A 24,180-nucleotide genomic window follows, 5' to 3' on the forward strand; every position below is an offset into this window, starting at 1 on the left:
CCACAATTTTCCTTCTCAGCAAAAACAATTTCTCTTTCTGGTTGCGCGGATGTCCGGCAAGAAAGCACATATTTATTGTTGACAGAACTGCATTTAAATATGGAACATTTTTATTCCTGTCACATGATTAAAATTATTGCCGGCAGATGAAAAAGGACTCCATGAGCACCGTTTAGAGTGAATGACAGACCCTAAGCGATCCGCACGCAACAACTGTCACCGTCTTGACACCGATGCAGTTGCTAGCAAAAGCGGCCAGAACAGGCTACACTTGTTTTTCTGGCGCTTTCTACCCGATGAAAGCTCCGATTTCAGTGAAAGAGGCATCTATGGATGCAGACCAACTTGTCCTCGGTGTCCCGTCAAGAAACTGGCTCTAGCGTTTTAAGAGCGTGAGCTCTTACTCAACAGGTTTCGAGATTTTAGTGGGGTCTGCTACCACCCTTGAGATCAGAGCGCCACCTGTGGCAGCAACTAGAAAACATCATATCTCGCATGGAGACTTGTAGTGCCATTTACAATAGCATTGTAGAAACAACCACCTGACGCGTGCCAATGAAGCCGTCTCGGTGCCGTATGGTGGTTAGGGATGGACGTATCTTGAGGGTTTGTAACTCGACAACGGATCACGGCCGGTCTCGACGAGAGCGCGCGCTTTTCTTCTTACGGCCTTCGCAATGTGGTCTGTTTCCGGCTCCCGCCGCACCTCGGTGGGGTCGCCACTGCCACACCGCTCCGCCGCTGCGACCGCCGTTCACTCCAAAGGAGAACGCGCGCTCGCTCCCAATTCGGCCCGCGTCAGTGGTAACTGTCAGGCCTTTATATTTTGCCCTTTACGCATTACACAAAGACCGCGCAGTCAGCCCCTTTCCCATGGGCGAAATCTGAAACAACGGATTAACGTTTGCGCGCTCACTCCTTGAGCCGGACTGTGTATGGTCGAACGTATGCTTCGAGCACAAACGTCAACAGGTTCCACCCTTATATTTGGCTAAAAAGCAAGGCTTTCAGCTTCTGTAGTTCGTCTTCCGGCAGGTTATTTGGGAGTGTGTAGAATGATATGCGGCATGTAATACTTGGATGGCGAGTTTCAAAGAGTAAAGGATTCTGCAGAGCAAATATAGCTACTGAAATATCAAGCGCAGCTGCTTTAAGTTTGCACAACAGCGGCATTAGCAAGAATTCATGTTGCTACCCAGGAAAACACGCCATGTCATTCGCGAAAGGAACGGTTATAGACGGAACCCAACCCTGGCTGCTGGAGCAGAGCACGCTGCACGCACACGACGTCCAAGATTTCCTCTTGGAAAGGCATTTTGAAGTTTGGCGGCGTCTCACGACCGCCAATCCCACCACATGACAATGCGAAAATTAAGTCACTTGTTTACAGTACCTGCAAGCATGAACTCACTGCCAGCAAAGCAAAATTAGGAACTGCGCTCTGTCTTAATAAAATCGGCCTTTACGAGCGAGCAAACGTATCTGGGAGGCGATGACTACCAGCTTTGCATTATTCTCCTGCATATCTGTAGCCTCATTCTTGCTTTCGATAAACCTCCCGTGAGCATATGAACTTTCTTCACGTCATTCAGGAAACTAAGTAGCACCGCAAAAAGAAGTTTTCCGCAACTTAACGGAGCTCCACTAAACCTCACAGCAATGCGCGTTATACCAGCTGGCTTAGCTTATAATGCAAGGAACAGAAAATGAACATTTGCAGTACTTACATGTTAGTAAAATCTTCTGAATTTAAGAAAATAGAGGGCATTGGGCATTCAAGTTTATAATCTGATGTCTTTTACAATGATATTTAAAACAAATATTCTAGGGAGTTTCAGGACACGCCGCACGTTGAATATACGTGGAGAAAAAAAAATGGCGCTCTTTATGGTAGCTGAAGTAACTTATTGGACATACATACTTTCTGAAGTTGCAATACTCAGTACATGTCAATATCTGTGGCAGCATACACAGCTTGTACTGATTGGTTCTGTATATTCTATTAATGTTAGTCAGGCCACAATGACGACAAGGAAGCTTGCGTCCAGCTAGAAAATTGTTTATTGGGGCTAAATCGTGTCCTCTAACATAAAGCATGCAGTTCAGCGGTGCAGCGATTCAACAAGCGCTCGGTCAACGAAGGTCAGAATGACGGTCGCTCTCGGCCTTGCACAATTTAAAGGTGACCAGGAACTTGAAACATTAGACACCTAAAGCGCTTACGACCATTTTGAGCATGAAGAGAGACTTGCACGCGGCTACAGACATTCCAGAGGGATCTGGTGGCTTCTTGTTTCACAACAAAAGCACAAATGCCGCGGGCCATTGGCTTTGAGCAGATAAAAATTCATTACAATGCTTCTTGACACTTGCTCGCACATTAGTAATTAGCATTTTTTGAGATATCAGTACAGGCCTCTCGTTTAAGGAAGTTGTGACGTATAAGAGGGTGAAAATAAGTTAATTCAGGACTTGCGAAAAGCGATATCGGCGTAATTAAGTACTATATACACCTCCCAGCGATTTTGCAATTTATTTGACAGTTCAACGACTCAAGTATCGTCTCAAGCCACCAGCTACGGCGCTATCGAATTTATGGCTCAAGCGTCGTAGAGAATTTTTTCCCCGATATAGTACATTTTTATGGGACAAGCACAAAACGTTCGTTCTCTGAGTTTTCATTATCTTCCTCTTAGCACTAACTTGTCATTTAATCACGGACCATGATATATAAGAGAGGAAGTGATCACAGTATTTCCATCTGGATTGAAAACCAGAAATGCTCGACATAGTTGTGAGGAATGGGAGAGGGATTCCTCATTTTAAATGTTTTCATCGAGCAAAGTTTGTGACGAAGAATCTGTGCACATGTGGACTTTGTTGCCGATACGCAGCTTAAGCATCTGGATTTTGTTTTCTTTGACTTCGGTGCTGCGCTCACCATGAAGCAGCGGACCACAGCGCAAAACCAGTCAAAAGCCACCCGCCGCCGCAGATGCAGGCGGGGAGCGAGCGGTGGGGTCGTCGCGCCTCTAGCGGCAGCGGGCGGTGTGACTCCCGGAAAAAATCTCGCATTGCTTCTGCGGCCAATGCGAAGGCCGTATGAAAGAGCGCGCGTGCCCACCTCGAGACCGGCCGTGCAATGGATAGACGTGCATCGTAATTTCTCTGACAGATGGCGCTAGGCGTCGATCGCTCCGCAAGGTGGAAAAGTTATGTTACTTTTCAGAACCGTTCAGGGCTTTCTTCACTGGCCCCGCTAGACGCGGAAAGACTTTCGTTTTACACATGGCCAATAAAACTAACGCTCGTTACTTCAACGTCTTCCAGACGGTGGTGGCCTTTTTTCCTCCTTCCATATGGTATCCTGTGGTTGGTTCCCGTGTTAAGCGCCCTCCTGTTGCGCTTTCGTACGCTCCCGCTATACCCTCCTTCTTAAATGGTACCCCTCTTCCTCCTTTATGGTTAGTATACAGCAACGGTGTTTCACGTGGCAGCCACTTTCCGTTTGCGCCTTACGCTGTCGTCATACCCTCCACATTAATCTGCCTATGGCTAAGTTTCTCTCCTATGATCTCGCCATTCCTTCCTCCTTCCACCTAGCTACCTCTGGCGATTGTTCCACTCTCGCCTCATCGTACTCCTTTCACGGTAACCACCTTCAAGTTACACTATCCATGACCTTCTCGTTCCGCGGTAACCGTGCTGCCTCTTCCAATCTGAGCATCGCCCGGATTGTTCTAATCGTAACCACTCACCGGTTGCAGCTTTTACGCTCTTGAAAGACGCTCCTGCTTCAAAGGTAAAAAGCCTCAAGGTGGCTCCCAATGTCACCTACCAACCCATTACGCCAACTATTACTAACGACCTTCTGAAATCAATGGTATAGCTACTACTCCTACTACAACCACTACCACTACTACTACTACTACTCCGACTACTGCTACTCCTCCTCCTCCTCCTCCTCCTCCTCCTACTACTACTACTACTACTACTACTACTACTAATACTACTACTACTACTACTACTCGCAATGTACGCCACTGCCCAAGTTCTTTAGAGGGTGTTGCACTGCCCCAACCAGAGTATAAAAATAATATACAAAGGTGTTGACACTAGTCCCGCCGCACGCGAGAGCGCCGCCCGCTCGCGGCCACAATATGTTCGGGGGTGTTGCCATGACATCCAGTCGCTAACTTAGAGGGCGCTGCGAAAGGCGGGCCCACGCTGGGCGGCTCGGTCCGGCGTGGTGCGGACCACTCTCAATCCACAACCGCACAGTCGCTGTGCGGGCAGACCTACCATCTAGGCCCCTACCATCTAGGCCACGGGAGAGCAGTGTTCCTATTGTGCGGTGTTGTGTAGTGTCCTGGGGAACCTCCTCCTGTCATCACCACCTCCAGTACCCGCCAAGTGCCCTAGACGCCCGCATAGTGTGTGCAGTCTTGCCTTTCTCGGACCTCCTCCTCCCATTCTCGTCCCCTCGGCTCTGAGCAGTGATCCCCGCAAAGGGAAGCAGAAAATAGAGCCACCTACATTGAAGCGACATTGGCACTGCGCACGTGCCACATTTCGGAGTGTGCGGCTGCACTTCTGTACTGTTTTAAACGCGTTCTTTTATTTTGCATCAAGACCTTGTGTTTGGTGATCGTCGGCAGAGTAGCCCACAGCTGGTGAGTGCTGCGCTGACTGCTGCGCAATGGGAAGGAATTTTCTTCGTGCTCAACTGCAATTCGGGCTGCAGGACTTGTGCGGAGCGTGTGACATTATTCAAACCTCCGTCCGACAATGTTTGTTTGGAGAAGTGGCGCCGTATGATTCCTAGGGCAGAACGGACGTTAATACCCATTGACCATGTCTGCACCAAGCATTTTGCAGAGGACGCGATATTCCGGGTATATTACGCTGAGCTCGATGGAAGAGTGCTACTTGACGCGGAAAAGAAGCCCGTGCTTTCCAGAGGTTGAGTTCCTACCTTATTTCCGAACTGTCCCAAGTACCTCATACGGCCAGAAGAGACCTAGAATGCCACCTCGAAAGAGGAAACCTCCTGCGCAAGCATATCCAAGCGGCGACGTCGGCCGAATTTCGACTGGACATATGGTGGGCACTGGGCATAAGGTGTGCAGTAATGTTCTGAAATTTTTCATTCCGTTTTCTAATTGCGGGTTTTTCATGACAGTGTAAACTTCTGCGATGGTGATTTGGTTATATTTTTTCGCCTCATTGTGAGTTTTCAAAGCGAACTTGGATGAACGACCTGCACACTTGAGTCCTTCAAGAGCCATTTAGCCTCAAGTGGAAAGGAGCTTTTTGAAAATTATGCTCGTTCTATGGTAGTTTGCATCGGTAAAAAAATGCCGCTTTCTCAAGCTTTCGTGTTGGGTTATGGTCCATGGTCCGAAGTGCCCTTTCACCCCGTCTGATACATTTCCCGCGTGAGAAAGTTCTTACCTAATACGCAGCCTCTTCACAACTTGAGTCGTAAATAGACGCGCTATACTAGTGCGCTGCACCTTGAAAAGCAGAACACTCAGCGAAACAATGTTTGAACGGTCTTCAGTAGAGTGAAGAAGAAACGATAAGCTTGGAGCAAAAAATTTCCGGCGCAATAACTTTTTGCCATTGTGAGCGGAAAAGGGCACAAGGACCCCCACTTATATTTATTGTCTTTAGATCTATGGTTAAATCAAATGAAACATGAATTCAGCGAGGAAGCGAAACACGACTGAGTTTCGAGTGTTGCTCGACCGAGCCCATATCAGTAACTGCTTTACACAGGATAAATTCGTACAAAGTTTCAAGACTGGCGCACCACAGATTTTCGACAAGGTAAGTTGTTGGGCGAGTTGGTTTCGATATTCCATGACTACAGTGCAACGACCGGGACGTAGGACACAGGCAGTGACACAACACAGCGCTGACTCACAACTGATATCTTTAATAGCTGCCAGCCGGAATAAGTACCCGACTGGCGGCTAGAAATGGAAAGCAATGCACACATGTCACAAATGTAAAAAAAAAAACCCGATGTAAAGCACACGCGTGTCAGCAATCGCAGTCGAGGTATCTATCGTTTTTCTTTTCCTGACAGAGATACGGAGTTCGCGCTTATACATTCTTCCGGGAGCCTTGCTATTATGTGTGCTTCTATTAATCTTGTCAGTGAGACGCGGTTCCTACCTATCACAATTAACGCACTCGTACAATGGCTTGCAGGCATCGATGTCATCTTCGTCATCATCATCATCATCACTTTTGAAGTCTCTGCAGTGTTTGGCTACGTGGTCTAGTATGGGGCCACGTGAGACATTATAATCATGCTCCTTTAATCATTCGTTGATACATCGGCCGCTTTGGCCGATGTATTGCTTCCCGCATGATAGCGGCAAAGAGTAGATTACTCCCTCCTGGCAGGGGACAAATTGTTTTGCATGCCTTTTCAAGCAGCCGCGTGGATCACTGTTGGTCGAATTAACTTTCTTCACCCGGCTGGACAATCGAATAGGTGCTGAAAACACATCAGCCCCCAAATGCTTTCCAATTCTCTTCAGGTTGTGCGTGACCTGATGCGGATATGGTACAACAGCAACTTTTTTCTTTTTCTCCTTTTTAACTTTGCTATTGGCATCAGATCTGATATCAATAGGGGTTAATTACTGTGCGCATGTAAGCTTCCCGCAAATCACATCAAGCTGACGGCACTGGAAGAACAAAACTGCGGCCGGTGCGATAGCGCTGAGCATCCGTGGTCAAAATTTTGACATCTTTTTTTTTTCGTATTGCTCGTCGTAGGCTGTACATATAATTAATCCGACGATACGTCCCATTTGATCCCAGTTTTTAACGGTCGGCTGCTCTGTCACATGATAACATCTGGTTTTCGCTCGTGGGCTACGCTACGCGAAGCACGGGGTTTCATGATTTGGGCCAGCATGAACTTTGGGACACAAACGAAGAGAGACACGTGGAACACGGAACACACTGCTGACTAACAACTTTAATGAAAAGGCGCGGAACGCGCGGAAATATATACAGTGGTAAAGGTGGAGAGAAGGATGGAGAGAAGGCAAAGGGCATGGCGAAAGAAGGCCGCACCAAAAGCAAATGTAACAACAATCCTTAGAACAAATGACGAAACAGCCGTTACCGGGAAAGCGAAATCACTGAGCCCCCCACAATCTTAGGCCGCGTTGCAAAACTGTGCGCACGTGATGAGAACCAAAGCATGATCGAGAATCAGTTCTAAGAGTAGTCACAGGATAAGATCTAGGCCACAACAAAGACAGTGATAGAGCAAAAGCCGCGTCATAAAAACAAAACACGAAACAACTGAAATAATATATGAATGAAAAACCCGCAAGAAATCACGCCAAAACAAAGCTAGAAGTTTAACATGAAGATGGACATGAGGCTACGAAATCATGAAAAGCTCCTTCGCCTTCAGGTGAGACGAGAGTTGAATAAAAACCAAAAAATGCCAACGCTAAGACGGCTAAAACAGAGCTAAAAACCTGAAGTTGAATTAAAACCAAAATGCCAACAGTAACACGACTAAAGCAGGGCTAAAAACCTAAAACATGATGTGGGAGATAAAACAAAAAGCACAAACACGGTGCCGAACAGGACGGGCGTATAATTTGGCCGGTTCATGGGACAGGGCAAACATCATGGAGGAACGTTTTTTCTTTGGTTGAAAGTGCAATTGACGGGGTGCTTACGCAGTCCTTCCCTTTCTTGTGGATGGCTACAGCTTCGATGATTTCCCTGGCCAGCCTATCTTTTTTTCTTCCAAGGATCGAGATGTTGTCGAGGTTGGCCGTGCATGGGTGCTTAGGCTGGCGGCAATGAAGAGCCAGGAAACCTGATGTGGCAGTTGCTCCTAATGAATTTGCGTGTTCTCTAGCTCTTTCATTGACGCACCTGCCTGTCTGTCCAATATAACATTTACCGCATGCGACAGGGAAATGATAAATTACACCTTCGTCGCAATCTGCGTATCTTGTCTGGTGGTTTACTGCGCACCTCATCCTTCGCTCTTCGTTGTTAACTTGGCGGCACATCTTGTATGCTTTGATGGGTGCAGAGCAAACCACCTTGACAGCTTGTTTTGCGGCGATCTTTTTGAGGTTGTGAGTAAAGCCGTGGACGTAGGGTACAACAACGATGTTCTTGCTGGTCCACGTTTCTTCCCCCGTCGTTGCAGATTCCTTGCGAGGCAAGCGGTGAAGCAGCGCCTCGCTTACCATGATCAGCATTTCTTGGGGGTAACCAGCTGCCCTTAATCTAGTGATCTGCTTCGAAAAGCTGGGGCCCATTTGGTGCGGGCATGATTTTTCAAGCGCTGACCTCAATGCCCCTTTCGCAATTGCCCTCTTGACGGTTTTAGAATGAGCTGACTCATGGGGAAGGAAATCTTTGTTGCTGCGAGGTTCATAGCGCCAGCACGCATGTCCTTCTTCGAGCAGAAGCCGGAGATCCAAAAACCTAATTTGGTTGCCCTCGGGGAGTTCATGGGTGAAAGTGAATTCGGGCATGCTTTCTTGAAATAACGTTAGCATTCGTCCTACAAAGTTGCACTCGGCGGCTTCATGAGCACTTATTGAGCAAGAGATTAGAAAGTCGTCCACGTACCGAAAGATTGTGGTCCCCGGATAGCCGCGTACGATGCTGTCGATTTTCCTATCACAAGATGCAAGGTAGAGTTCGGAAAGGTATGGTGCCACTTTCGATCCAATGCAGATACCGCTCTTCTGTACGTAGTGTTTTTGATTGTGGGCTACAACTGTCGAATCAAGGTACACCGTCAACAGTTCAAGGAAGGTTTCCGTTGAAATGCCGGCTGAATTTTGAAAGGAAACAGCACCGTCTTCTTCGATGGTGGATCGCAAAACCGACATGAGTTCCCGATGAGGAATGGCATAGTACATTTCTTGGATGTCGATGGAAAAGCTGTACGATATCTGACTGCTTTTTTCTTTAAGAAAGGCGGTCAAGGCGAGCGAGTTTGGGATCCTGTAAGGATCATCGAGCCGCAGACGTTTCAGCTGCTTTGCCAGGAAATCAGATAGATTGATCTGCCATGTGGCCCTCTCAGAAATTATGGCACGAAAAGGAACGCAGTCCTTGTGCGTTTTTGCAGTGAAAAAAAACCTAGATGCAGTCCTAGATGCAGTCAAGCTGCGCGATTACCTTTTAGGCAGAAAATCCCACAGTGCAATCTCGAAACAGACGAATATAGAATTCCAAAAGTCACACCCTTTGAACGGCGACGCCCGTGTGTCAGATTGTATCCATAAGGATTCGCGACGCGCACCACAAGAGGACTACTCCCTGGGTGTTCGTCCAGGAACAATTTCCGAACCTTGTCGCAGTTGGCCTAAATGTGACGTCCCTTCCGGCTTCATAGCTTCCACCTGACGTCACTTCCGCCCCATCAAGCGCTGACGGCCATGCTGCCGAACCATTCGCCCGTCTCCGCCCTATGATGCCTGACCGCGCCTGGGACGCTTTGGATTATTTTGTTATCCTTTCGGGCGCGACGCCGACTCCGCAGAGGAAAGATCCATGCATTGCAGGCTACTGCTCTGAACTTAATCGACCGGCGCGCGTACGCTGCGCAAGGCACAAACTTGCGACGATATGGATCCGTGTACACGCTGCGACGTGAGTCGACACGGCGGTGGGCGCTGGTGTGTTCCCTGGAGTGACCCACGGGGATGTCGTGGACTCTTCCAGCTTTGTGACGTCGGAAGAAATGAAAGCCTTCGAATCATTGGAGGCACACAAGGATTTTTCCACCAGGTGGATGAGGAGCCCGTCTGCGATGCGCCTACGAGACGAAAAGCTCGGCCTTGGCACGCCGCCTTCTCTGCCGTCGTTGCTCGCTGCGGTCGTGGCGATTCGAACCGGCTTCCACGCCTAGTGCTGTAGCCAAGATGCAGCGACGTGGGACCCAGTCCTGGTTTGTGGCGTCCAACAAATTGGTTGGCATCAATGAAAACAGCAACGTTCACTTCAGGGCGTAGTCCTTGCTTTCCACGTTTTCGCAAACATTTAGTTCACGGCACAGGTCTCTTACTTCCGCCCACAGGTAAATTGGGTTTGTCGGGGTCCAAATCGTCGCGCTCAAAGCGAACCAGCCACAGCCCGTACCTATTCGTACTGAGAGCCTTGGAGCGCTCGCATTTTCATGCCTACGATTGTCTTAGGAATGGGAAAGAAGTTGGTGTTAACCGGCTTCTTTTGCATGCAGCTGTCACTACGGTTGGAGCAGCACACAAAACCATATTGAAGCTACGGATGGACGATAACCGGCACGATGCGAGCTACATAACAGGCGGCGGTAAGCTGGAGGCGGTCGGCGGTGGTTCGGTAGCATGGCCGACTGCCATCATGCGGCCACCGGGTGTGACGTCGATGCAAGCTCTGCGAGAGCTCTTCTTGGCAATGGAGACAAAGCTAAAACACCGAAACATGCCCTCGTGTCCTACGCAGCGGAACATAGTGCACGGCTGCAGTTCATAGTTTCCTCTCAAACATAGGATACTAATAATACTCGTCGTTTAGGGGGCATATTTCTGACAGTCCTGGCTTTTCTAACAATTATTACATTTTGACTTAATCATTATTATTTAATCCCTCTCTTTATTATTATTCTTACAAATTTTGAAATCAAAACTCTCATCCCTTTTCTGTCCATGAGGAAGAATCCACCGGTGTTGCGCTCCCACGTCCTTTTCCTTTTTATTAACTGCGTTCACGTGAATAGCCACCCGATTCTTGGCCGATCCCTCAGCGTGGGTATGTGCCATCTTTTGATAGGCTAACAACAACAACAACTACTCTGAGCGTGTGCTGCTAGAATAAGCTTCCACAGATGGTGCCAGCTATACCAGCGACGGAGCAAGGCTGCCGCTCTGCGAGCAACGCGCCAGACGGCCAGGCGCACCGTCCCGCGGCCGAACATCTTAGTCCCAGAAGCCTTGCCCCATTAGCTTACCCTTCACTGCTTGCCGCAGAGAGCTGGGCTTCTAAATGAGTACCTAAGTTTGGTGGCATGTCTTCTTTGCAGTGCTGCGTATAAGACATTACTATGTATGCACTAGTATTTGTCTAAAACCGCGAATTAATTTTCAATCGGGTTTTAGTGCCATAGCACTTATAGCGACCATTCCTCGTTGTGTGTTTGTTTGTCTGAAGCCGGTTTTGTTGCAGGCTGCTCATCTGCTTACCGTGTGGTGAGCGACCTGCCCAAGTATATACACGGTGTCCCCGCTAATTAACATTACCCAGGGTTTAAAAATATGCCGCAGCTTTCTATAACGACGCGACTAGATGCATGCTGCTGGCTATTGTATGGAACAAGTCACTATTTCTGTATTGTGTTTAATTGCCTAGTTTGTCGAGATTAATTAACCAACTTCGCACGCAATGAAGATAGGTTGTAGAATGGTCCGCGCCAGTCCTGTGCACTTCTTCGCTTGTCCTGGTCTTTCCGCGCTGCATTATTTAACCATGATCCCTGACCAACAAGCCCAAACAGCCACTTTGGTTCTAAAAATGTCCGATTGAACAGATTCTAACTTTCCATCTATTACAAATTAGCTTTTTCGCTCACTGCAGATGCCCGCGAAATACAAAAAAAAATATCACGTGACATGTCAGCTTGCACGCCGCGATTCCAGTGCTCTCAAACATTCCACGTAGGGTAGCGAAAGGGCGGCAGGGCACCGACGCAGCAGCTGGCTGTGCGATTTACGCCAGTGGTACGCTTCCCTCGCGGCGTTTCATGATAGAGATAAGCCGACGCCGCCCTTGCCGCTTGCAATGGCGTAAATCGCACAGGCAGCGCCTGCGTCGCAGCCGTGTCAGCATTTTAAGCAGCAGCACACCCGTCAAATGATCTCTTCATTCGTAAGCAGAACGTTTGAGAGCGCGGCAATCGCGGCGCGCAAGAGGGCATGTCGCGCGGTATTTGTCAAGAGCGTTAGCTCTTATTCATCACGTTTCTCGATTTCTTGCCACCTCCCTCCGGCGTGAAATTTTAAGTCCGAGGAATTCAAGATGGCGGCCGCGTTAATGAATCGATATAGCAACGCAATTGGTGACGTCATTAGTACATCGAATTGGTGATTGGTTAGATCCCAGATTTTGTGACGTCATAATTAACTAGTCACGTGACTATGTTTAATCGCTTATAACTCACTAATTAACAAGGTCATCATAAAATGAATTATATACTATATTCTAGATAAGTAGAACACGTTAGACACCAATATTAAGTAATGAAGTAAATATTTAGTTTTGGTTAGGCTTAAATGTAATTGGTTATAATTAATTAAACGATTAAGTCATGATCTAATGGTATAATTGTGTCGGGCTCGATGAGTGGAACATGTTCGATACGAATATCACCTAGTTAGGCTAATATTTAGTTATGGTTAGGCTTAGCATGGCGGCCGTCGCATCAGCACTCGGCAGCTCACAATTTTATACCTCACGGCGATCGGGCACCTACCGCCTTGAGGTAAGGAAAAATGGCCCCAAAGAGTCTGAAAACTTTTTCGGCTCAAATTGGTCAAAAACACCCGACCTCAAGGCGGTAGGCGCCCGCTCGCCGTGAGGTATGGAAAAGTAGCCTAATCACGTAAGAAGACATCGCATTGACAATACAGCGTGTTCAAAATTATATTTTACTGGTTTAAAGAAAAAATGTGAAACGCCGTACACTAATGCAACTTTTGAGCGTTGGTAATGCGGCCAGGCGAACACAAATTGAAGTAATAATTGTCCCCGTAAATCCAGTAATTCAAGTCAAGTCGAGTTTATTTTTCTTTTCGTCGAAAAGAAAGAGGCCAGGACTAAAAGCTGTGAAAGACAGCTTGACAAGGCCCTGGCCCCCTACAATAATTGGCAGAGCAACAGCTAGGAGAAAGATCAGTTTGCATCATTTTATGCATCGAAGAGTTTCATATTATTACTTTTGTCCGTATGAATATAAGACACACAGTAAAGCACAAAAACAGAAAATTAGACACATCCTAAAGACACAGTCTTAAAATTAGGATACATCAAGATAACATTCTAAATACAAAGCAACACTAGGTTCACAATAGTTGTTCACGGCAAAAAAGACAAATTCGGCGATTAGACTCATATACTGGATCGAATCCAGTTGCATGTAACTTATTCAGTAGTTTTGGTACAGTGTAGCATAATGATTGAGTGTATGAATACGTGCGAGGCACTGAAACAAGATATTTTTCTTTGTGTCGGGTTTGTCGGTCTCGGGTATTTTCTTTTAATTCTGCAAGGTTTACGACAATACTTACCTTAGATTTTATGAAATATTTATAAGCTATGATTATCTTGTAACCAAAAAAGGAGAACACAGAGGACATTATACTTCAAGAAAAGCTCTTTGGTTGGATGACGGTAAGACACACCCGCCACATACCGTAATGCTCTTTTCTGCAACAAGTGTAATTTGGATAAGTTGGTTACCCCTGTGGTGCACCAGAGTAAGCTGCAGTACTGTATGAGCGGTAGCACAAGCGCGTTATATAACAAGAGTTTTATTTTAGAAGGCAGCAAGTATCTTGTTCGGGCGATGGCGCCAACTGCTGATGCAACTTTTGAATGCAAGTAATCTATGTGGTCGTTCCATGTAAGGTGCCTTGAAAAGACCACTCTGAGTACTTTCAAAGAGTTCACAATTTCAACTTTTTCTGTTCCTAATCGTACGCTGAAGGTACCCGGTAATTCCTTCCTTTTTGGAATGTATAGGACTGCTTTTGTTTTGCTTGTGTTTATTTTTAAGTGGTTTGCTTTGACCCAAGAGTCCAAGTCCAGAAGCGCCATATTTGCTCGCTCCTCTACATCTGCTTGCGTACTTCCGGTAACGAAAATGGTGGTGTCGGCCGCATAGGAATTAAACTTTACGTCCTGAGCGCAGTGCACCATATCATTAATATAAATAAGGAAGAGTAGCGGTCCGAGTATGCTTCCCTGTGGCACGCCGGCATGAACGGATTGCAAAAAAGATTTAATGTTATTTATTTCGACATATTGTGTCCTGTTGCTAAGGTATGAGGTAAGAAGCGCATGTGGTGTTCCACGAACGCCGTATCTGTACAATTTTGAAACAAGGATAGTGTGATTGACAAGATCAAATGCCTTTGAAAAATCGACATAGATGCCCAGTACCATACGTTTTTTGGTGAATGCTTCAACGATAAATTCTTTTTGCGTTAAAAGTGCTGTTTCTGTTGATCGATGCTTCCTGAAACCATGTTGATAATCGGGCAGAAGATTATTACGCGATCAAAACGATACAATTTTGGTGTGTAGTATTTTTTCCATACCTTTAGAAAATACTGGTAGTATCGAGATTGGGCGATAGTTGACGAAAAGACTACGATCTCCAGATTTAAATATAGGAACCACACGTGCAGTCTGCATTGCTTGGGGAAATACGCCCGTGGACAAAATCAAGTTATATATAAAAGTAATGACTGGACAAATTACGTCAAGAACGTGCTTCACAGGAAGTACCTGCATACCACATACATCCTGGGATTTACTATTTTTGATGGAATTGATACAAAGGCATACTTCTGTGCAGTCCGTCGGAGAAAAGAACAGTGAATGGCATGTAGCAGTCTGACAGAGAAAGCGTTCAGCACGGGATGTATTGTTTGCACAGGAGTAATCACTGTGAGCGGCCTGCTGTACGAAAAACTATTTAAGGCATCAGCTAATTGGCTGCCATGTAGCAGTTTCCCTTCATGTATAAGTGTATCGGGTATAACTCCTTGAGGGCCAGAATGCATTAGTGAGTTAAGTTTTCGCCAGAGTACATCAGAACGTTTTATGCTCTCATCAGAAAATATATCTGCAAAATAGGCGTTCTTTGCTGCACGTAGTCTAGACGTAAGCTTATTTCGGTACGCTTTAAATTCGCGAAAGGAATGCGTATCTTTGTCTTTTACAAACTTTGCATAGAGGCCATTTTTATGTTTAATCGAATCTACTAATTCCCGGATTAGCCAAGGCTTCCGAGCATTTTTCGGTTTTCTTCTTGGACGTAATGGAAAATGTGTATCGTACAGTGCTTTGAAGAGGTCAGTGAATTTGCAGTATGCTGTGTCACTATCTTGAGTTGCGTAGACAGGGTTCCAGTCCTGCTTACTAACGGAACTACGAAACGAATCAAGTGTAGCAGGGGTAATTTCTCGTAAGAATTTTGTTTTTCTGGTTTTATTAGCTACGACATAAGATTTTCGAACCGACATTACTATTCCAAAGTGGTCACTGAGACCAGTGCATACAGTATTTACAGCCGTTAAATATTTGTGATAAATATATCTAGTAATGAGGAACTATCTGGAGTGACACGAGTGGGTTCTGAAATGGCATTCCAAAAGCCATTTGCATCCATAATATCACAGAGCTTCTTTTCTGTGTTCGTCCGTAAAAGCATATTCAAATTTATATCGCCCCCTATAAAGATCTAACTTATTGTCTGTCACATAACCAAATATATACTCCAAAAAAATTAAAAAAATATGTTGAAATCATCGGAGGGCGGCCGGTATACGACGCAAAAAAGATTTATTTCAGAGCGCAAAGTAAGTACCTCGTAGTCTGGAGTAACCGCACAAAATTCAAATTCTTCTTCGCAGGTTATGTTTTCTTTGGTTAAAATGGAGACGCCACCACCTCGCTTATCCGAACGATATAGAAAAAATGACTGGTAACCAGGCAGATTTAACACGTGTTATTCTTGGGTGTACCATGTTTCTGTGAGCATGATAACCGAAAATACTAGGCCGAACATATCAAGTACAAGCATCAGTTCGTCTTCCTTATTTGCAACAGAGTGCACATTTTGGTGGAAAACACATAATGCCGAGTATTTTGATTTTACTGTAACTTTAAAATCACATGGTTGAAGAACCATTTGAAAGAAAGAAGTCTAAAGTACGACTGCCACTACGACTAAACCAACTTTGTCAGGTCATCAATGTGCTCGACACAGACGACTGACGAGGCATCTGCTTTTCGGGCATAGATTTTCCCATGCCGCGTCCACAAATACTTCCAGCCAACTGCTTTTCGCTTCTTGTTTGCTGCGCCAAACAGCCGTTTTGTTGCCGGGGAAAGGTGCTCATTCACAAAGATGGGGACCTTGGGTTTGAGGTTTAAGTCCTCTGATGTAAGGTTTTGTTTCTTCGCCTTGTCAAGAAAGGCGTCGCGCTTTCCCCTGCGCGTAAACTGGACGACAATGTTAGGAGCAGTAGTGTTACCGGCTGTTCGGACTCGGTGGCATGCCTCAATGTCAGTATTTTCAAGAGGAACACCAATAACTACGCCAAGCTTCTTGGTGATTTCAAGAATGCTTTCATCCGCAGTTTGCGGCACGGCCGACATTTCAACGTTGAAACATCGGGAGTTCTGTTCATTTTGGCCAAGACGAATTTCATGGTCTTTTAACTGTGAGCGCAGGGCATCACGTTCCTCTTGCAATCTGGTGACACATTTTCTGAGCTCTTCATTTTCTTAATTTCTAAAATTCTTAATTAACTTTTAATCAGCTGAAGTTAGCGTGCAAGTTTATATTGGGAACTTGGAGGCAGTTGCTTTTGAGGGCTATATCATTGTGTACAAGTTTATTAACGCGCCTGTGTCGTGAGAGGCGCAGGACTAAAATTTCGTCCCACTTCGTCTAAGTACGCATGCGAGACAGCGGCTCTCAGCGTGAAGCACCTCCCTCATGTGACGCAGCTGTTGCGTATGGCACTCCATCTTGCAAGAGTGGGCAGCGTCCGGCTTCCCGTCTTTCTACCGGCTGCAGATGCGATCGCTTGAAGAAATAGCTCTCCCTTATCGCCTACTCAACAGTGGTTCATCGGTTTCCATCGCCAAGAAGGAAAACTCTGGCCCAGAACGAAAAGTCATCCGCGTCGATGCTCGCTGCAGGCTCTTGTAACGCGGGTGCCATACGCAACAGCTGCGTCACGTAAGGGAGGTGCTTCACGCTGAGAGCCGCTGTCTCGCATGCATACTTCGACGAACTGGGACGAAATTTTGGACGCGCGTATCTCAGGGCACAGGCGCGTTACTAAAATTGTATAAAATTGAATCGCCCCTGAAAGAAACTGCCTCCAAGATCCCAATATAAACATACACGCTAACTTGAGCCAATAAAAAGTTAATTAGTGGATTTTAGTTAATTACTGAATTTACGGGGACAACTATTACCCCAATTTGTGTCCACATTACCAACTTGCAACGGCGCTTCACATTTTCTTTAAAAATCAGTAAAGGCTAATTTTGAACAGGCTGTATATTGTGCTACCAAACAGCTAGCGCTCTTTACTTCGTCTCGGCATATTTTTTTTTGTATTTCGCCGGCATCTGCAGTGAGCGAAAAGAAGTTCAATCGGACGCTTTGCGGACTGTTCTAACACCTATCTTCACTGCGTGCGAAGCTTGTTAATTAATCTCGACTAATTAAGTAATTAAGCACAATACAAAAATTGTGTGACTTCCTCCTTACAATACCACACTTGCAAACGTGCACTAAACACCAAACGAGCATCTGGTCGAGTCGTCTGAGAGTGCCGCGGCATATTTTTAAACCCTGGCTAAAGTTAGTTGGGACAGCGTGTATATATGTGCTTAGCAACTTGCTCGCCGTGTCAGGCGGCAAATAATTTAATAAAGAAACCTAGGCTGCTAGGGAATGCCAAACTGGGTCGCAACCCAGCCCGAAAGAAACCAAGTCCCACCGATGGCAGCACCTGCCATACAAGGGCAATGGCGCATCGCTTCACCGCTGCACCACTGCGCCAGGAGAGGCAGGAAGACTCGCAGGTATCTATGAATGCAGAGAAGGACCAATTCCGTATATATGGACATTTACCTATTATCGCTACCCGAACAGCTGCCTCCGTTAACACCGGAACAGAAGGCAAAGCCTAACTGCTAGCGTACCAATTTCGCATTCGGCCGAGCTACGCAAATCGACCATCAGTCTTTTCTCTCATGTTTCGGTTTCAACAGCTCTGTGATGTCAAAGTTCCGCGCAGGTCACGTGAGGCACGAAAACAAAAACTACAATACAATGGATATTTCTCCATTTGTCGTCACTGCGGCACTTGAGGCAGGCAGGCTTTAGCGCGGTAGGGAATTAAAACGACGAAGCAGCGATTATATCGCAGTTTCTTCATGCGTCGCGTGACCTATGCGCAACTTTCACGTAACAGCTCGGCTATTGAAACCTAAACTGAAAGAGCGCTAGGCAGAAATCCGATTATATATAGCTTGGCAGCCGTAGGGCAAAGTGCACCATGTATGCGAATGACTTACGCAGGATTGAAAAGAAGAAAACAAGCACCCCAAAAATCAGAGAGAGCTATCTGGGAGGACCTTGGTGTGGGCTAGTTCGTTCATACTGCTACGACACAGACTGACAAAGCGCAACGGAACTAGGACGAGTAGAAGAAAGCCTGTCCTGTGTTTCGTGTTCCTTCTACTCGTCCTAGTTCCGTTGCGCTTTGTCAGTCTGTGTCGTAGCTATCTGGGGCAGTCCACGTTAGGCGCCTGCAGATGCGGGAGCCAGATGACAAGCGAGTGCGCTGCCAGTCTCGGAGGCGGGCGATGCAATGTCGCGCAGAAGCGAAGGACGCGGCTACAAGCGGGAAGAGGCACAACGCGGAGCCGCCACGACAAAACGTGAGGCGCGCGAGAGCCTCGAGATGCGGGCGCGCCATGCAGACGACTTCGCAAAACCACCGCGGAAAGGTTGCAAGCGCTCATCTCCCGCGTTAAGTCTTGCCTTCAAAGGAAGACGCTGCGTTTACGCAAAATTTGGTGCCCGTGATTTACGTAAAAGTACAGCAATGAGTGTCACCTAATTGAAGGCACGCGTTGCTTTCTAACTCTGCGCCTAAGCTTCCTTACGACTGGAGCTCAGCACACAAACATTAAACATAGCGTTGGTAATGAAACAACGCTCAAGTGTCGCTTTCATTGTCCTCCTGTGGGACTGTCTTTTACTTCAAAGAGTAGCAGCGGAGGTAGCCTCTGCCCAGGAAGCTGCCACAGATTGATACACGCTATTTCAGCTGTAAGCTCACCGGGCAAAATGTGTTTCGGGTGTACGGCCTCTTGAGCCAAATGTGGCGCACCAAAGCGCCGCTAGGATTACCTCGTCCTTGGCGTCCACGTCGTTGAGCAGCAGGATGGTCTGGGAGCCGGAGTCGTAGACCAGCTGCCAGAAGTCCTCCACCGTGATGATGAGCGGGTACTGGGTCACGATGCACGTGCGCCGACTCGCGTAGCCCTGCACGGAGAAGGACGTCGTCTCGGCAAGCGGTCGCTTCATGCCCCCGCCTACGTAGCCCTTACAGAAAATTGGCAGTGGCTTAGCTGGGTTGTGCCAGGATACACGTAGCGAGAGGTACGTTTCCCAGGCTGAGCTCGTTGTGGACGCTGTATGTTTAGCAATGACGGACATATGGGCTCCATCAAGGCGGCTATGCGCCGCCTATTACGCTCGTCAGTCTGGCATCTTCGTTTGGCAAGCCGTTCCTCTCTCTTTTCGGGCGTCTCCGCTGCTCTCTTCGTTTTCTTACGCTCATTCTCTCTTTGTTGAGTGGCCAAGTGCCAGGCGGCAACCTCAGGATCGGAAGAGTTAATCTTCTCTTGTCTATACCGCCGTTCAGGAGCGGCTGGACTCTCCTTGTCTGTATGCATGTCAAACGATGTGATACAGCCGCCCCTTACATCTCCGCCTTTTATACGCAATGCTGCGCATGCAACGCATGGTTCGGGTGATAGAGCGGGCGTGGGGCCGCGGCGATGGCGAAGCGCACGCCGCATCTGCTGCTCCTCTCCGGTTGCAATGGTAACAGCGCATACGCGCAACTGTCCTCTCTCGGGCACCGCGAAATGCTCAACTGGTAGCCCCAGTGTAGCTATCTCTACAAAACTGTCTATAGGCTTTCTGTAGATTTTTTATAGGCCTTAATGCCTTCCCGTAGATATTTTTGTTTGTTCAGAGTATATTAGTCTGTATAAAGACAAGCTATACTCAGTGTGTATGACTATAAATCTGTAGGTCGTCTGTATACTGTCTACAGAATTTGTATTGCCTGTAAAGTCGTCTATAGGATTTGTCTTTATACAGCCTACAGTAGAACGTTTTTGCGGGCTAGATGGTTGATTTCAATAAAAGGTAGAACTTCGAGAATCAGACCCCTGAATGAACGTCTCCTGTCCTGTCTCATTCGCGCTGTTCTACCTTTTATTATACTTTATAGAATTCGTTGACAAAAGTGCATGAACACCCTCTAGTCTGCCGAAAGAAATTTTTGTAAAGTACGAGACAGACACAGTGCCCTGGACCCAGTAGAGCAGCCATGGTATACATCGCACGCAAGCTACGTAAATGATATCCAAACGGAGAAGTAAACGCCGCCTCGATCCAGGTTTTAACATCTACCCACGTTCATTTCAAGCGCAGCGACAAGGGCCATAAGTGCACATTCTTTTGCGAGGTTGCCATAACGGCGTAGAACCAGGAAGGGGCCACAAGAGCACTGCGCCGTTATCTCGATTAAGAAGTTTGTTCTTTACGAAGCGAGCTTTTTAGACACCGGAGCAAGTCAGCCGACTAGCGCTACAGCGCAAACCAGCACTAGACTCAACTGTAAATTACTAGCAGAGGGCTCATACCAGTCATCGCGATGAGTTATGCACAGTTCGTCGCGAGATTAACACTGCGATGAGCGAAGTTCATTTTATACAGCGCGGCTGTTACTGGTTCGCTGGTGGGTTGAGTGTCGATGTGGCCGATCGCGTGACTGCTCCCTGCATGTACCTCGCGCTACCTCTTCGGGAGGAGCGCGCTTCCACCCATGATCACGTGAACACGCGCACCCAGGGACTCAGGCCGTGCCTCACGCATCGTGCAATCTAGGATGCCACTCCGCGGGGCGCGGAACCTAAGCGGCGGCAAAAGCGGTTTCAAACACCTCTATGATTGATCCCACAAGTTGTTTGTAGCACTGTGAAGGTAGAGCTCTCTCGTACGGTCAATTCCAATGAGTACAACAGTAAAACAACTGCTTCGACTATTCTTCAATGTTGCATCAATTGAAAAGGTAGTTAAGTTTGGTGCTTTGAAAGTGCAGCGAACGTTTCATCCACAAACACAACACTACGGAGGCCTGTTGCGAAGTGGTGCGCCACCATTCGCAAACGTGGTGTCCGCTGAGTTGGCTGAGTGTCCTGCGCGCAGAAGCCCGGCACCGGTGCTCTTTCTTTTCCAGGGAGAGGTGCAGAAGAGCACATTTTGCAGTGTATGCTGTTCTGAGTGACTCACGGAGGAGGAGGAGGAAGAAGAGGCAAGGCAGGGAAGTTTACCGGAAGAATAATCGATTTGTTACCCTACACGGCGGGAAAGGGGTGAGGGGATAAAAATGAAAGAGAAAGAAGAGTCGTTATGAAAGGTCAGCGTTCGTTAAAGTCACAGCATACGTGCAGGCCAGAAGTTCGGAAGAAGTGGAGCAGTGCCTTGGAGGCCTTCACCGCTGACGATCGCCGCGGCCAGTGGCCGAAATTCTTCATTTCTTTCTGTGGGCGTGGATCAAGATGCTCCAGCGCACGGAAGAGCGACTGCCTTTCGGCGCTGTGGGCAGGGCAGTCACAAAGAATGTACGTGGGATATAGTCTCGTCATGCCCGCAGATGGCACATGCAGGGCTATCAGCCATACCGATTAAGAACGAGTAATGGTTGGTGAAAGCTACACCAAGCCACAGGTGACACTGCAAAGTTTCTTCACGTCGTGGTAGGCCGGATGGAAGCAGGAGCTTCAGATCTAGGTCCAAGGCTTTTAAACGTGAATTGGAAAATTGGCCGGAATTCCACGCGGCAAGCGTGATGTCTCGCGCAAGAGCGCGAAGCCTGCCCGCTGCGTCTGATATCGAAAAGGGAATCGACACAAATTCGCCGTCGTTATGAGCAGTTCACGCGACCTCATTCGCGCGGTGATTGCCTACTATGCCGCTATGCCGCGGTAGCCATATAATGTCGTGCCCTTTATGACACAGTGACGTAGTAGTAGAATTTCCGCGACCAGTTGTTCATGGACTCCACGGCGAAGAGAAACTTGTAAGCCTTGGAGGGCACCTTTGGAATCGGTGAAAATAGACCACTGCTGAGGGCGCTACTGATCGATGTGTTCAATGGTGACACGAAGAGCAGTGAGTTCTGCACCTGTCGAAGAAGTCTGGTGAGCTATCCTAACCCTAATTTCTGTAGTCCTTCCGGGGATGACCACGGAGCCCGAAGATTTGGTAGGGTTCAGTGAGCCGTCGGTGTAGACGTGCACCCGGTTTGCATGGCGCTCATGGAAATATTCAAGAGTGCCTTGTTTTAGTTCTATCGGCGATGAATCGATGTTCTTCCTAAAGCGAGGTATTGAAAGAAGCACATGGGGATTGTGTAGGCTCCAAAGTGGCGAGGACGGTCTAGAGGCGGGTGTAAACTGGGACGGCAGAATGACGCGATGTTCATCAATCGCGTTTGTAAACGATGTACGCGGCCTGGTAATAGGTAGACTGGCAAGATGATGAGAGGGAACCCGGGCTATGTGTCTAAAATGTGCCTTCAGTGCGTCAGCTGTTAGGTAGGTAGGGATTGGATGTTCCTGGGCGATGAGTACAGATGCGGCCGTAGAGGCACATTTCGGCAATCCTAGGCAACTCTGGAGAGCTTGATCTTGGACGCTTTGCAGGCTTCGTATGTTTGTTTTTCGAATGTTTCCAAGTGCAGGGAGGCTGTACCGAAGAAATCCCACGAATAAGGCGTTGTAGAGCTGCATCATCGACCGCACTGACGCTCCCCACGACTTTCTCCCAAGAAAGGCGAGAACGTGAGACATCGCTGTCAGTCTCTTTTTCATGTATGCATGAAATATGGGGGGTCCATTATTGATTTCGGTCGATGATTACTCCCAGAAACCGATGGCTCTTTGCGTAGGGTATTGCTGTGCTGTTAATGCATACGCTATAATGAGACATGTTCTTGCGTGTACAGACAACAAGCGAGCACTTTTCGGTTGAGATCTGTAAGCCTTGCAGATGGAGGTAGGCAGCAAGGATACTTGACGCCTCGAACTTGTGGGCGCTTAACTCCAGCTTTCCAGATTCAGATGTCATCCGCATGGATTGAGAGTAGCGCCGACTGAGGTAGTATGTCCACAAGTCCGACAAGTGTAAGGTTGAACAGCGTTGGGCTAAGCGCTCCACCTTTCGGTATACTCCACGGGAAGTGAAATGAGATGATGTTGGGCCATCCTTAGTCTGCACAAAAAGAGATCTGTTGGATAAATAACTACGCATCCAGCAGAATACGCGGCCACCAAGCTCGGCAGCTTCCAGAGCGTCCAAAAAAGCTTGGTGAGTTACATTGTCGTATGCGCCCTTTATATACAGGCACAATGCCACGGTCAAGCGCTTCAAATGTTTTTTGGCGCTGGACGGATGACACCAGGTCGACAACGTTGTCAACTGAAGAGCGTCCACGTCGAAACCCGGACATCATAGCCGAATATATACATATATAACTCCAGGCACCACTCTATACGTGTCAGCACCATCCTTTCCAGTCCTTTGCCAACGCAGCTAGCCAGCGCAAGAGGACGGTATGATGTCAAGTCATGTGGCGATTTCCCTGGTTTCAGGAGCGGAACTAGACGACTGGACTACCACTCGTCTGAAATTGTGCCCTCATTGCATGATTAGTTTTGATACTACAAAAGGACACGCCTAGCCTAGTGACTCGGATTGGCAGAGCCTTTAGAGCGCCGCAAACGACTTGTGAGGGGGCTATACAGGACGCTCTGTGTAAGGAATATAAGACAAATGAAAGGGCGTGGCCAGCAGAGTTAAGGGTGGAGTTAAGGAAGGTCCAAAAGGGCAACATTATCACACTGGGTAGCGCGCAATCACAGCGAAGCCGCAAAAGGCCGTTGAACAGCGCAGCAGTTATTGGCTCGTTTGTGAGCTTAGCGTCGGTGTTGCTGTGTGTGCAGTCGCTACCTCGAAACAGGGCCGCATAGAACTCGTGCTCGAAAATAACGATGTTGTCACGTGGTGGTGACAAT

General features: G+C 47.5%; 1 protein-coding gene across 9 annotated transcripts in view; it reads right to left on the reverse strand.

Moving 5' to 3' along the window:
• LOC144111045 (receptor-type tyrosine-protein phosphatase mu-like) overlaps window positions 1-24,180 on the reverse strand; it is a 392,283-nt gene that overhangs the window by 57,847 nt on the left and 310,256 nt on the right. For all 9 annotated transcript variants that reach the window (XM_077644146.1, XM_077644150.1, XM_077644144.1 and 6 more), the window contains one exon: window positions 19,217-19,351. In XM_077644146.1, coding sequence (XP_077500272.1) covers window positions 19,217-19,351 — 135 coding nt within the window. The remainder of the gene's footprint in view (window positions 1-19,216; window positions 19,352-24,180) is intronic.

This window comes from Amblyomma americanum, chromosome 11, assembly GCF_052857255.1.
Source record: "Amblyomma americanum isolate KBUSLIRL-KWMA chromosome 11, ASM5285725v1, whole genome shotgun sequence".
Lineage (NCBI taxonomy): Eukaryota > Metazoa > Arthropoda > Arachnida > Ixodida > Ixodidae > Amblyomma > Amblyomma americanum.